The sequence below is a fragment of the Rhinolophus ferrumequinum genome, chromosome 23 (assembly GCF_004115265.2).
Source record: "Rhinolophus ferrumequinum isolate MPI-CBG mRhiFer1 chromosome 23, mRhiFer1_v1.p, whole genome shotgun sequence".
NCBI lineage: Eukaryota > Metazoa > Chordata > Mammalia > Chiroptera > Rhinolophidae > Rhinolophus > Rhinolophus ferrumequinum.
Window position 1 is genome coordinate 11335262 of NC_046306.1, and position 14986 is coordinate 11350247.

The following is a 14986-nucleotide window of genomic DNA, read 5'->3' on the forward strand; positions in this document are numbered from 1 at the left end:
CTGCCTGGAGACACAAATGCAGAAAGGAAATTGTTGACAAATTTGCTTTAGAAAAATGATTCTCCTCAGAGCCCAGACGGACTCCCTGGCCACTCCTTTTTCTTTAAGGCAAGTATATTTAAGTGGGATTGCTTAATGCTGCCTCTACACTAGCCAGAGAGGGGCCTGTTCTCTGGGAGGGAAACCTGGGCCATCTTTCTTGTGTTGTCTAAATGTTTAACTTATCTGAAGAGCACTAAAGAGGCCTTGGGCCACACTGTGTTAATGGCCAGTTGGGCAGGACGCCTTGGAGAGCAGCTCAGCGCTGACACAGTGAAATATTATTCTCCCTGATAGCTCCTGCACAACCGTAAATCAGGCCTTTAGCAATCAGGCCCGCGTGTCAGGCACGCAGCCACGGCCTGCCCAGATTCCAGCCACTCCTGAGTCTCTCCAGAAAGATCCTGCCCACAGCTCTGGCAGCATGTTGAAACGCTCCCCCTCCAGCCTACCCGCCTGCCTGGCCAGAGATACGTTCTGCCAAAATCCTTTAAGTTAATCTTGTTTCCTGTGAGGGACTCTTTCCTTCCACTCACTCTGCTGACCCGTGTGTGTCCCTTCTCCGCTCCACAGTGCATCTCAAAACTGGATCTTCCATGAAGGAGAAATGTCCCAGCTTAGAAGTCAGCGTTGCCCGGGATCAAATCTCCACACTAGCTATATGACCCTGGGAAAGGGACCTGTCTGGGCCTCAGTTTCCTCATCTGTAAAACTGAGATTAAAAAAAACAACAAGATTCTCCCTTACAGGATTGTTGTGAGATTTCAGTGAGAAAATGCACGTATGATGCCTGGCCTGGGTAAGAGCCCAACACATGTCAGTGCTGGGCAGGTTATCCTCTCGGTACCTCAGTTTTCCCATCTCTAAAATGGGGATACATGGCAGTATTTACCTTCTGTGGCTGTTGTAAAGGTTAAATGAATCATGCAGTACACGTGTGCTACTGCAGCGACTGTATTTATTATTCCTTTCTGTGCCCTCCACTTAGCTCCAACCACGGGCCACAGCCTTCCTTCTAGAAATGCATTCAGATCCTTTGTACTTCATTTTGCTCACCTTCACGGTGGGGGGCCGAGGGTGCTGTTGTGGTTCAATGAGGTTTTGGTTGTTGTTATTTGGCTGACTTTTATTTTGCATAGATAATGAGAAGATGAGATGCTAATTCATGGAGGAGTTTTTCATCTCTGTCTTTGACTTTTATCATGGGAATTTCTCCTTCTCTTGCTGTCAGAACTTGCTCATCGTCCTCCAGGCTTGCTAGCTACTCCGACCTTCCCTGCTCTCTCTTTTCCTTTGGACCCACCATTTGCAGTACGTGTGAGTCTAGATTTCCTGTTGGGAATCTTCTTTCTCACACCCAGTGGCAATCATTCTTCTTGGGAGAGGCAGTACAGCAAGCGGTTAAGTGCAAGGACTCTGGAGCCAGGCTGCTTGGGTCTGAATATTGCCACCGTCAACTGTGTGACTTTGGGCTGTTCACTTAACCTCTCTGTGCCTCAGTTTCTTCACTTGTACAATGGATGTTATGGACTGAACATTTGTGTCATTCCCAAATGACACAAGCCCCCCGAAATTTATATGTTGAAGCCCTAATCCCCAGTGTGGCTGTATTTGGAGGTGGGGCCTCTAAGGAAGTAATTAAGGTTAAATGAGGTCCTAAGGGCGGGGCCCTGATTTAACTGGATTAGTGTCCTTATAAGAAGAGACATTAGGCTTCCCCCCCAACCCCCTCGCACTGAGGAAAGGCCACGTGGAGACATAGCGAGAAGGTGGCCTTTTACAAGCCAAGAAAACTGTCCTCTCCAGAAACCAAATTTGCCGACACCTCAATCTGGGACTTCCAGTCTCCAGAACTGTAAGAAAATGAATTTCTGTTGTTTAAGTCACCCAGTCTATAAGCCATCCCTGAGTAATGGGGATAATACTAGTGTGTGTGAGGGGTCAAACAAGAGAATACCTGTGAACTGCTCAGAACGGTGCCTGATACCTTGGAAGCACTCAGTAAGTGTCAGCTATGATTACTGTTATTAATTATTACCACCATCACAATCGAAAATGTAGTTCATATCTTACAGATTTAGGACTCTAGAGTTGCACCATCTGATAGAACTTTCTACAATGATGCAAATGTCCTGTTCTGTCTCATATGATAGCCACCAGCCACGTGTGGCTATTTACATTAAAATTAATGACATGAAATACAATTAAGAATTCAGTGCCTCAGTTGCACTAGTCACACTGCAAGTGCTCAATAAACACATGTGGCTCGTGGCTACTGTATTGGAAAAGCACATTTACATCACTGCAGAAAACTCTATTGGACAGCACTGGCTTTCACACGGTTTTGACTGTGACCTTCAGTAAGAAATACATTTCCAAAAAAACCAAAGAAATGCATTTTCTATCACATAGAGATTTAAATTACTGAGACGTAATTTATATTACTGACAGAATTTTTTAAACTACTATCTGTGGTGTACCTTATCCTATTCTATTTTATTCCTTACTCTTTAATTATTTAAGAAATTATGCTGGTCTTGACCCTTTAAGTGGGTCATGGTTTACTGTTTGAAAAATGCTAGCGTTTCCTGCACGATGTGAAGCAGGGGTGAGGAAAAGAGAGAAAGTGACAACCAAGGCTGGGACTAGGTATTGTAAACACATTCCCTCATTTAGTTCCCATAGCTACCATGTGGGAGCTCCCCCATTTTCCAGGGGAAGAAGTGGAGACTCAGCTCAATTAAGTACCTTGTTCAAGGTCTCAGAGCTAAGGAGTGGGGCTAGGACTTGAACTTGGCTTCTTCTGATTCCGGATAGCACCCGCAGTCTTTCCATAAGGCAAGGCTCCTCAGTGGAGGGGCGGCCGCCAGGGCAGAGGTTCCCGCGGAGGAGCCCCTCTCGTTCATTTACTTCTCATTTACCTTTAAATAGACTCTCCTTTTCAAATGTTTAAAACCTTAGCTTCATTCTAAGCAATATCACCGAAGAAATCATTGATGTAATGTGCCAGTCACTGTTTCCCTAAAACAATATGTGAGACAAAAATAAACAAACAAACATAAACACCCCACCCCCCATTTTTGTGGTATTTCAAGTCAAAGCCAGGCACGTGGAGCCTGGGGTGTGCTGTATACTAGGTGACCCGTAAATACTGTGCAAGTGATTGACAGCTCTTAAGAGCTCAGTGCAGTGTGTCTCAATGGGGTGCCATTGGCATTTGGGGCGGGACAATTCCTCAATGTACAAGGCTGTCCAGAGGACTGGGTTATTTGGTACCCCTGGCCCTGCCTACCTAAGCCAATAGTTCTTCCTCTTACATGACAACCAACAGCCCCCTCCCATTTCCAACTGCACACTCCTCCCTCGGGGATGGTACCACCCTTGGGTGAGAAGCACTGGTCTAGATAAACACATTGAAGATGATGAGTGGCGATTAGTTTTCAGAGACCACTGTTCTGGGAAGTGAGCAGAGCACGCCCAGAACCCCAGGATAGGAGGGCATATGGTATGTTCAAGGGATTGGAAAAAGCCTAAAAGCCTAGTGGGTCTGGAGTGGGGGAAATGAGGGAGAAAATGGTAGGAAAAGAGTTTGGAGAAGTAGGTGGGGGCCAATCCATGAATGTTTTATCTGTATTTATTTTTTATTATTTTTTTTGCTCGGTCATGTCTTCTTTTTTTAAGACCACAGGAGGCCATGGAAGAGTTTTAAGAATTTTAAGCAGATTTTCCCCTCACCAAGACCACTGTGGCTACTCTGCTGAGAAGACTGAAGGGTGTTGAGTCTGTAAGCTGACCCCCGATATCTATACTCCCCCTCCCACCGTATCAGAATTTTCACTTGCATGGCAATGCTCAGAAGAAGACTATGTTCCCCGGCTCCTTTGCAGGAAGGTGTGGCCACGTGACAAAGCTGTGGCCAATGGGATGTCAGCAGAAGTTACAAATGCCACCTCTGGTTAGTACCCTTGAATGTGCATGTAGTGGCACTGTTGGACCATGTGGTGAAGGGCACCACGTGTCCGCCTTCTCCTGGCTGGATCCACCGATCTCACCCCCTGGACTTACTGTCCCTGCCACCTCCCTCCTGGGGCCAAACAGTTTGCCTCCCTCTCACCCCGGCCCTCATCATACCAGACCCTGGCTCTCTTCCCCAGGGACGGCACCCGCACCCACTCACACCTCCCGACAATGACATCAGCAGGCTGTTCATTAAGGCCACACAGAGTGAGGCGGTCCCCTTGAGGGTCCCGCGACATCTTCCTGCAAATTTCGTGTTCTTTTAAAACGTATCAAGAAGGAAGTGGAAGCTGGTGGGCAAGAGGCACCCAAGGCAGTTCTTGTCAGCTCGCCTGCCATTGTAGCCAAGAGAATGGGGGGTGCTGCTATGCTCTTTAGGGCCACCAAACGTCACGGACGTGATGACCAATCTCCAGAGAACCTCAGGGGTAGGACGTGCTGGTAGTTAACACCCTGCAATCGGAGCATCAGCTTCCCCTGCTGTTTCCACTTTACATCCTTTTTCTTCTAGCACTGGTCCATTTCTAAGGTCTCTGTGGGCCCTGAGGGTGGTTCCCACAGCCTTTGACACTAGGCCCATGAGGGTCAATCGAGCCTGCACCCTTGTCCCACAACCCAGCCGACACTGCAGACGAGGGTTCCTCTGCCCTGGATTTTACTGCAAAATGAGCCGCTCTTGCACAACAGCAAGTTGGCTGGTAGCGGGAGATGTGGTGGTTGATATGTGGGCCCCAGGTCCAGCAATCAGCTGTGATTCAGGGCCAGGCTCACCCCGTCGTACTCTTTGTCGTATCTCTGTACTGCAGTATTATTACTGAATTATTGTAAAATCAGGGGTTGGGCAAGCTAGCTGTAGTTTTCTAACTCTTAGTAAAATAAATATCTAATGATTTAAATTCCACAGTTTGCCCTCCTTCCCCTTGCACAGTCCCAGTGGCACCTACAGCCCTCTAGTGGAGAGGCATGTACAGTGTGCTGACTGCTTTCAACCATCTCCCATCATCATCACAACCCTGGAAGGTAGGAGCTTTTCTTCTACCCATTTAACAGATGAGGAAGCTGAAGCTCAAGGAAATGAAGTAAACTTGCCCTGGTCACACAGCCTGGAGATGATAGAGCAAGGACTCAAAGGCAGATCCAACTGACTAGAAAGGGCGTGCCCTGAACTCAGGGAACTGCTTCCGCCCTTGCCCGCTTCAGTCTGTTCTCCACCGGCAGCCCCAGGGAGCCTCTGACCTGCAAACCAGATCATACTTCCCTCTTGCTCAAAACCCTCCAGGGGCTTCTTGTCACTCTTAGACTATTATCCAAAGCCTAGCGATGGCAGAAAGGCTCCATATGACCCTCCCTTCCCACTCCCCTTGTCCACCACAATCCTTTCTGCTTCTGCTCCAGCCGCCCAGGGTGTGGAAGCTACCTCAGGGCCTTTGCACTGCTGTTCCCTCTGCCTGGCACACTCTTCGTCCTGACACCCCCATGGCCCGCTTCCTCACCTCCTTCACATCTCTGCTCAAACGGCAGGGAAGCCTTCCCTGGTTATACCACATAAAATAACAGCTCTGTGACTATCTTCTCCCTGACTCTGCTGCCTCCCTTCGGAGTACTTCATCTGACTTTATATATTCAGTTATTTATGGTCTGCCTCCCCAACTGGAAGCTCAATGCCCTGAGGGCAGGGAACTTGCTGTGTTTTGTTTGCCACAGAATCCACAGCCCGGAGAGGAGGGCCGGCACACGGTGAGTTCTCCACAAATCGTGGCTGCATGTGAGAGATGGCCCCCTATTTACCGACGGACGATAGGCTCAGAGCAGAAAGGGCTCTGATGCTGTTCCCCAAACCCCACTGACCACCGTGCAAGGGCCAGGCCTCCCGAACGGCCTCCTCGGGAGTCACAGAAGGCGCCCTTTAGACTCCGACAGGGGATCCCAGCCCCAGCAACCAGTATGTTTTCACTTGTGTGAGTCTTTGCTTCTCCATTGCGCAACATGGTTTCAATCCTGCTGAGGTGCCCTGGGGGGCTTCTGTACTGGGGACATTTTTGAAAAAAATTTAGAGAAGAAAAACAAACTGGCTTCCCTGAATAGCTGGTAATTAAGAGCTTCCTCTAAGAGGTGAACTTCAGTTTCGGGGTCCGCGGGGGAGAGCAGAGCGGGCAAGACTCGGACACGTCGCTCGAAACACACACCAGTCACGCAAAATACCAAACTCTGAGTCTCGTGTTCAATCAAGATTGACAAAGCGCTTCCTACATGGTTGGCATTTTTACTGCATAGGAGCTTCAGACTTGAATATCTGCCTGTCGATTGGGTGTCTTCACTGGGGTGTCCCCGACATCTCAACCCCCACGTGCCCACGACGGAAGGATGGGTATCCCCCACTGCATCCCCACACCTGCCCTGTTTTGCCCGTCTCGGAGACTGGCACCGCTGCCCTGGGCAGACCAAGCCCAGGAGTCCCCCTTAATCCTCTCCCTCCTCATCCCCACACCAACCCACCAGCAAGTCCTCTGGGCTTTACCTCCGTCCCGAAGCCCACATCTGTGCCCCACCTCAACGCAACACATTTTTCTTCTTTTGCTTGGACGGCTGCAGTAGTCTCCTGCTGGTGTCCCTCCCTCTACCTTTCCCCTCCTGCTGCCCATTCTCCACGCAGCAGCCAGAGTGGTCTTTTTAAAACATAAACCAGGTCATGCGGCTTTTCCTGTTCCATGTTCTTTGGCCTAACGGTTGTCCACAGCACTTACCATAAACACCGACGTCGGCGGCCATGTCTGGCCCACAACTCGCTCTCCAGGCTCGTTTATCTCAGCCACCCTGTGCTTTCACTCCTTCCACTACTGTCAGGTGGCCCTCTCTCTGATCCTGGATTACTTCACGCTTGTTCTCACCTCAGGGCATTTGCACTTGCTGATCCCCTTCCCTAAATGGCTGCCTCCTGTCCTCATTCAGGCCTTGGCTCCACTGTCACCTCCTCGAGAGACCTTTTCTGACCCCTTGGAGAATGCTGACCCCACCCCCACCCTATTCCTGTCACCCATCACATCTCATTTTATTTTTTTTCACCTCCTTTCCACTATCACAAACTTTCTTGTTTACGGATTTGTTTGGTTGGTTACTGCCTGGGTCTGGGGGATTTAGGGTGAGGGAGACAGATGTCCCTGCTCTCATGAAACTGACATTCTAAGGAGGAGACATGGAAAAGCTAAATCTACTGTGAACTTTTCAACAATAAGGGCCAATAATTTGCATGTTTTTGCTAAAGCAAGTAGGGTTTTGCTATTTGTAGTCAGCTGAGTCTTTACTATATGAGGCTGCATAAATACTTGCTGAAGTCAACTGCCATGTTGATTCTGTTTTGTTTTACTGGTAAGTTCTCTCCTTTTCCCTTTCTCCAACCCTCTCCCCGACCTGTTCCCCTCAGACACGAGGGGCCATTGTATAGGAAGCTGCTTTTTGCTAAAATGACAGTCCTGGGCCTTGATGCGAATGATATCCTCCACTACTCCAAAGCTCTTTCTTCCTCAAAAAGTTTCTACCTTGAACTTCTCTCTAAACCAGATGTTGGGCAGAGAGCAATTTCTTTTCATAGGAGGACTGAGGCCCAAATGGCTTGCCTAGACTGGATGGAACACAGACTGCTGCTTTCAGCAAGATTTCCCTGTCTGCCTCTCGGACCTGAAAGGAAAACGATGTCCTTTCCTGATGATGATGAGCATGAGTGCTGCTCTAGGCTAGTCAGGGCGGATCTGGAATTCATAGTCTTCATATTTCTACTTCACAGGTTAGTCCACAGGGATTTCCCAGATTCTGGGGGGCGGGGGGAATATTCCTACTAGGATAACTAGAACTGTTCTTTCACATACAGGTTATTCTAGGTTGCTTTTATTTTTCCATCTGTTAAACCAATACTGCAAACAAGCCAGAAGATCCCCACATTACGCCTTTCATCAGCCAAAAATAACATAACATAACATAACATAACATAAAATAAAATGAAATAGCCCTTCCTCACCTTGGAGAATGCTGCTTGCTCTTTCATTCGAGGTAAGCAATGCATTGTATTTCCTTCTTTGCTTTGGCTACCAGGAAGCTCAAAAATTAACTCTGAACTTAACTGCTGTAGCTAGCCTGAGCTGGATTTTTTTTTTGGTACAATACCTTACCTTTACTCATTACTTAGCTTTCTATTTCTTTGTCTTTGCTTTAATCGTTCTATTTTAAATATGTTTTCTATTTGAAATTATTCCCAAATATTTTTGACATAGCTGGGTATAAACAAGTGAATTCACTTTATTTCTGAAGCTCCTCTCCCCATTTGCTATCTCCCTTGATATTTCCTTAGGGGCAGAAGAGCAGATACTTTAAATAGGCGTAGACCCTCTGCTTGCTCTTCCTGCTTTGTAAAACATGTTTTCAGGGGAATGTAAATAGTTTTTAAAAGCTTCTTTCCTGGACAACTGCTAATTATCATTGACCCAGGAGGATCTGTAATAATTTGCCTTAATCAACTCATCACATAGCAAATTTCAGGAGGGAGAACCTACACAGCCTTTATTGGGTTAGTAAAACTGTCAGTGGACATCACCACTAGAGCAGAGAGAAAGGCCCAGTAACTGCCCAGGGAAGCTGGGGAGATAATCCGGTCAAGTGTGTTTTCAATAAACTGTCGCTGGCCACAAAATTGTGCCTTTTTGGGGGTTGCTAGCAAAAGGAAAAAGGGAAAAAAAAGAAAAAGAAAAGGCAATGTCTCTTTCCCCAAACCAGATGCAGGTGGTTAGATACGGAAAAGATGAAATAAGCAATTCCAAACCTCCAGGTCGTTGAAGAACAGATGCGTGTCTGCAAGGTTGAAGATCATTTCTTCCATCATCAGGCCGATACGCACGGATGTCGTGGTGTCCTATTAGAAGGAAGAGGGGGACAGCACATGGGAATGGGCTGTAGTCTTCTTAGCCTCCCTTCCCCTCCCGTCCCACCTCTGAAAGGCAGTTTTGGTCTTCCCTCTGCACGGCTCGCACATGACCTAAAACGTGTCTCCGTGTGGGGTCAGAGTGAGTACGTTGTGCAGCTTCGGAGATTTCACTTCTAGTTTTTTGTCACTTATATTTACCCTCTTCAGTATAATCTCCCCCACAATGCCACTGGAACTGCGGCTGTGTTCAGTGTTGCAAGGACCAGAAATGGCTGTAACAACAAAGAGGGCCTCCTGGAAATGGGTGTCTTCAGGGAGGCCAGAAAAACTTCAGGGAAAGTGCTATAAACCATGTATCAACACTGGGAGAGCTGGGATGCTGGTTCTCTCTTTACAAGTCTCTCTATGGAGGCTGCCTTCCTCCTCCGGATATTTAAAATGTCACTGGTATCTAACAATAGAGGATTAATTATAAAAACAATCCCACAAACAAAGCCCAACATGGTGCATCCATACAAGGGAAAATGAGGCAGCCGTGAAAAAAGTGAAATCATGCTATAGCTACTGACATGAAACTATCACCAAGAAACACAGTATTAAGTAAAAAAGCATTGCAGTATAATGTAGGAAACACAGCTATGCAATGAAAGGGTCCATTCTCGCTCTCCTTCACTTTTCTATACATATGGTATAACTAGACTGCACTACTCTTCATCCATATCTGGAGTCCTTTCCTGAAGAGCGTCTCCCTGTAGGAGGATGAGAAATATCAGGGATTGGCAAATTATGGCGTATGGGCCCATCTGGCCTGCTGCCTGTTTTTGTATGGCTCATGAGCTAAGGATGATTTTTATATTTTTGACAGTGTATGGTCTATGACGGCTTTGTGCTTTGAAGGCAGAGTTGAGTAGTTGTGACAGAGACCATACATTCTGCAAAATCTAAAATATTTACTATCTGGCCATTTCCAGTCTGCCGGCCACTGATATAGACCCTTCCTGTTCAACTCAGGGGTGACCATGTGACTTGCTTTGGCCAATGGCATGAGCAGAAGTTATGTTGCACTTCTGGTCAGAAGCTTTAAGAGTCAGTGCACGATTCACCATGCTGTCTCGCTTCCCATTTCAGAAGACTTAAGTATTCCAGATAAAAGCTACCCTGTCAGCCTGGGTGCCAGAGTAAATATGATGTGCAATAGGTCACAATGGACATGTACCATAAATGAGAAGTTTCTGAGATTTGGGGGATGTTTGTTACTGCAGCATAACCTCACCTATCCCAACTGATACACATGGAAAATAGGTAGCATAAAGATGCTCAACGCTGGCCGTACACAGTAATGATGTGAGGAGCATTGAAAAATGCTGAGACTCAAGTTGTACCCCAGACCAGTAAAATCAGAATTGCTGAGGAGGGGGTCCAGGCATCAGGAATGTTTAAATCTTCCCCACGTGATTTCAGTGTGCAACCAAGGTTAAGAACCACTGGTCTAAAAGGAAATACAACACTTAGTTACATTCCTGGTTACTATCTATTAAGTGTTTTCTCTGTGTCGCTTATAAATATTAACATTTAATTCACAAAAATCTCTTTGAGGTGAGCATTATTATTTTCCCATTTTATAGATGAGAAAACTGAGGCTCACAAAGGTTAGGTAACTTGCTCAAGGCCCCAGAGTTACCGAGTGCTGGGATTTGAACCCAGGAAATCTGGTGCCAGGGCAGCACAGCTTCTGAGGAGGCCTTGGAGTGGCCAGGGCTGGCTGAGGAGCAAAGAGGGCCTCGTACTGTCATCTATACATTTCCCTTTCTGTTCGAATTTTTTTTTTTTTACCAAAAGGTTGTATTACTTCTATTACAAAAATAAATAATTAACAACATCAACCCTTCTTGACTCTTGAAAAAAAAGGGGAAGGGGGGCAAGGGAGCTGGTGATCTCAGCTTCACACACACAACTGTAAGAATCAAAACCAGGAACACAGCCATTAGGCGAAACACCTCATCAGGGCCCCAACCACCAAAGCTCAGCACTCCAGGTCCTGGCTGGAAGTCGCAGGGTAGAGACTCAGTGAAAAATGAAGAGAAAATGAGGAAAACAAACATTTAAGGGCCAAGGAGGAATCATTGTGTGACCTGGGAAAAGGTTTCGGGGGTGTTTCCACACATTACTCATACCCAAACCATTTCACCTCTGCAGAACTGCACATTCCTTCTCAGAGAGGCTGTTTGTACCCTCGCCACTGATGACTAGCCCTCAAGGTACTGGACAAGAAGCAAGAAGAAGCTGCCATCCAGACTCATCCGCTGAAAGGATTTATTTAGAAAAATGTCAACTCCCAGGACAGCACATAAAACAGGAGAAGTAATTATTGTGTACCAGACGGCTTATCTATGAAAAGTATCTGTACAGTTATAAGAAGGCAAATAGTCTATATTGATAAGGCTGAAAGGATGATTTCTTGATATTGGGAGGACGTGAAGGAAGAGCTTGCACGTGTGTGATGGGGGCAAGGATGAGAAAAGAGAGCTGAAGTCTTGTCTTCTGGTTTGGGAAGCCAGAGATCGTGCCTAAAACAGAAAAAAATCAAGAAGTGGTAGTATAAACAGGATACTTAGAAATTTGGAGGACAGTACCAAAAGAGTCAGTAAGTGTTGAAAGTTGTTACCTCTGGGCAGAAAGAAAGGCTGGTGTTTGTGGGGGGGGTCATTGGGGACTGATGTTTTTCATTATACTTCCCTTTGGAGGACTACATGAGTTTTAAATGATATGTATATATTTATTAGATTAAAAAAACTAAATTAAAAATAAACAGAAACACGCTCAGTAATTCCACTTCTCATTACCTATCTTAGAAAACCCATTAATGTGAGCAAGGGACATGGAAGAAGATATTAATTACAGAATTGTTTGTAAATAGTAAAATACTGGAAATGACTTAGCTATCCAGCCAAAGGAGATTAGAGAAATAAAATGCAGCCGTGTATTCAACAATGGAAAACTAAATTCAATGGAAAAAAACGAACTTGATGCCCATGTATTAACACGGACACACCAAAAAAAAAAAATTTATTGAGTGAATGCAACAATCTTCTGAAAATTATATACCACATGTTATTTCCATTTATTAGAAACACATAAGCTGTTCCTATGTATTTTCCATGGGCTCTTCTGTATTTATAAATATCTGGGTGAAAGGATACACCCAGAGTCAGAACAGTAATTGCTTTTGGCAGGCAGAGAGGAGGGAACAAGAATTAGAGGTGCTGATCAAAGTGAACTTTACCATTATCTAGAATACTCTAAATTTTTTTTAAAAGAAAAGGGATTCAGATATTTACTGTGTAATTAAAAATTAAAAGTTTAAAGACGCCCAAATTTTCTGAGGTGAACCCTTAGAATACCTATCTATTTCTTGGATATTCTCATTATTTCTGGTTTTCTTAAAATCTGCTTGCATGTTGCTAATTAGATTGTTTTGAACTGCATAGGTGGGACCTCTTTTCAAGGAACTTGATAAAACTAGTTGTACAGACATGGAAAAGTCTGGAATAGCCCAAGAAAAGCACAACTGTCCCAGGAGTTAAGTAACAGAGCATTACCCTGGGCCAGACCACTTTATCCAAGTAGAAAATGTTTTTCCAGGGTTGCAAAGACTGAGAAACTAAGGGAAATAAACCTGGTGGAGACTCAGCATTAATTAATGTGAAATACATCTGGAGTGAGGGCAAGACAAAAGCCATCGGTTTCATCGTGAGCTGCCTGCCGAATGCGTCCCTAATATACTCCATGAACACACCACCCTGGTCGCCCAGGGTAGCTTGGAGCAGGAGGGCCCCCTGTCTGACCTAGCACGTCACCCAGTCAAATAAAGCCTAAAATATGGAATCCATCACACCATGTTCTGCAGCTGATAAAAGGCCCACGACCCATTCCAGTTCACCTGAACCGTCTACCAGCTAACGCTGCAGTGAGCATTAAATGAGATAGCTCATGTGGAAACACCCACCCTGATATGCAGCAGACCTGCCACAAGCGGGTCCTGGTCAAAATCCCCCAATCCACTTTCTTGCACCCTTACGCTGAGAACCCGTTTCCGTAAACCCAGCAGGAACACCCACAATCAGATGGTCCTTAATGAAAGTACCATTTTCTTTTTTCATCGTTACTCATTCTTTGGAGTAAAGGAAAAAAAAAATCAGTGGTTAGTTTCCTAACAGCAGAAACAGATCTGCTTTTAAGAACAATCCATTTAAACCAGCATGGAGAACTGAGAAAGGGGAGTTTTTCCAAAAAAGGCTTCAATTGGGTAACTTGTCCATCGAAGGACCGTGCTGGGGGCTGGCGGCGTGGGGGTGGATGGAATGTCACCTTTGTGGGTGGTTCTTTCCCAGTGAAGGTACAAATCAGACTAAGGCACTGCAGATTTTTTCAATATGCTCTAATGTTCTACAGATTTCTCAGGGTTCGGTTTTGATGATGTGAGGTGGGCAATGCATAGGTTCATTGAGGAGGCTCCAAGCCTTGGTTACCCCCTCCCCACCCCCCAGGCAGATGCTGTGACCCCGGGGCTACGGGATGCAGCCCCGTAACCTAATTATTACGCATTCTTGGTGAAGGTCTCTTAATTAGAGGATGGTGAGGACTTTCGCCATATGGACCGCTCTAAGATCTGCCTCGTACGTACGTCGGTAAGCTATCTTGTGATGGACGGCTGTATTTCCAGGATGCAGGGGAGAGGGTAAGAGCATAAAAAAAAAAAAAAAAAAAAAGTCTTTCTAAAAAACGAGATCAATCTGATGTCAAACAATCATGAATGAAGAAAACAGCATGTGGACTCTTGGGGGTTTCAAAATCCAAACGTCCAAGTTCATCAGGGTTAAGTAAGAGGACAGCAGTTGCGTCCTATCAAGGGTCTCCACCATCCCCAACTTTACAAGCTCCCCAATTTAAGCTGTATTCCTTGAGGTCTAACTTTCTAATCCAGATACATTAGGAAGCAACCATTTTATTTCCAAAGCAGCCCAAGTTTTTTTTTTTTTTTAACCAAAAAGTTGTTTTAATGAACCATAACTCTATTTGTCCATTAAAAAATTACTTTTTCTGAGTTTTCCAACTTTTCTGTTTTAAGCATGTAGCACTTTTATAATAGATGGTTCTAAGGGGTGTTTAATTCAAAGAAGTGAGATCTACACACTGTTTAGCATCACAGCCCTTTGAACAAAAGGAAGGCACACTCCAAATTCATCTCGAAATCAGCTTTTATGGACATTTGGGTTCTTTCACAGCTGGTTGAACACTAATAATAACAACAATTATAACAATAGCCAATCTTTATTGAGTGCTTTGGAGTAGAGGTTAAAAGCATGGGCTCCACGCCAGACTGCTTATAAGCCAGGCCAGTTCTACCTCTTACCAGATGGATGACCTTGTACAAGTCAGTTAACCTCTGTGTGCCTCAATGTGTCATCTGTGAAATGGGGTTACTTACCTCATAGGGTTATTATACAGATTAATGAGTTTTTCAAATTGCAGGTAATAATCCATTTAGTAAAAGTTTAATGACCAGCATTAAAAAAGAAAAAAGAATAGAAGAAATACAAGAAAATTCAGGAGTCAGTAAAACTATGGCCCTCGGGCTACTTTCATAAATAAAGGTTTACTGGAACACAGCCATGCCCATTTGTTCACGTAATATTTAAGCTGCTTTTGTTTTACAGAGTTAATGGTACAGAGCCTACCCTAAAGCCTAAACTATTTATCTTCCCTTTATAAAAAAAGTTTGTCAATTCCTAGAATAAATGACAAAATATCAGAGTTTGTCATATGCAGCAATGGTGAACTGTTTCAGTTGGAGAGAGAGAGAGTGTGTGTGTGTGTGTGTGTGTGTGAGAGAGAGAGAGAGAGAGAGAGAGAGAGAGAGAGAGAGGGGATGGGTCATGATGTAAAATGTGTTTTTATTGTGACCGTATTAAGAAACTTAAAAACAGTGAGTTAATGACTGTTAAGACCTTAGAACCA

At 45.1% G+C, this 14986-nt stretch overlaps 1 protein-coding gene across 4 annotated transcripts in view; it reads right to left on the reverse strand.

Annotated features, from left to right (window-relative positions):
* The window catches only part of EYA2 (EYA transcriptional coactivator and phosphatase 2), a 224994-nt gene that overhangs the window by 29100 nt on the left and 180908 nt on the right, over positions 1-14986 (reverse strand). For all 4 annotated transcript variants that reach the window (XM_033095320.1, XM_033095321.1, XM_033095323.1 and 1 more), the window contains exon 10: positions 8867-8956. In XM_033095320.1, the coding sequence (XP_032951211.1) occupies positions 8867-8956 (90 nt within the window). The remainder of the gene's footprint in view (positions 1-8866; positions 8957-14986) is intronic.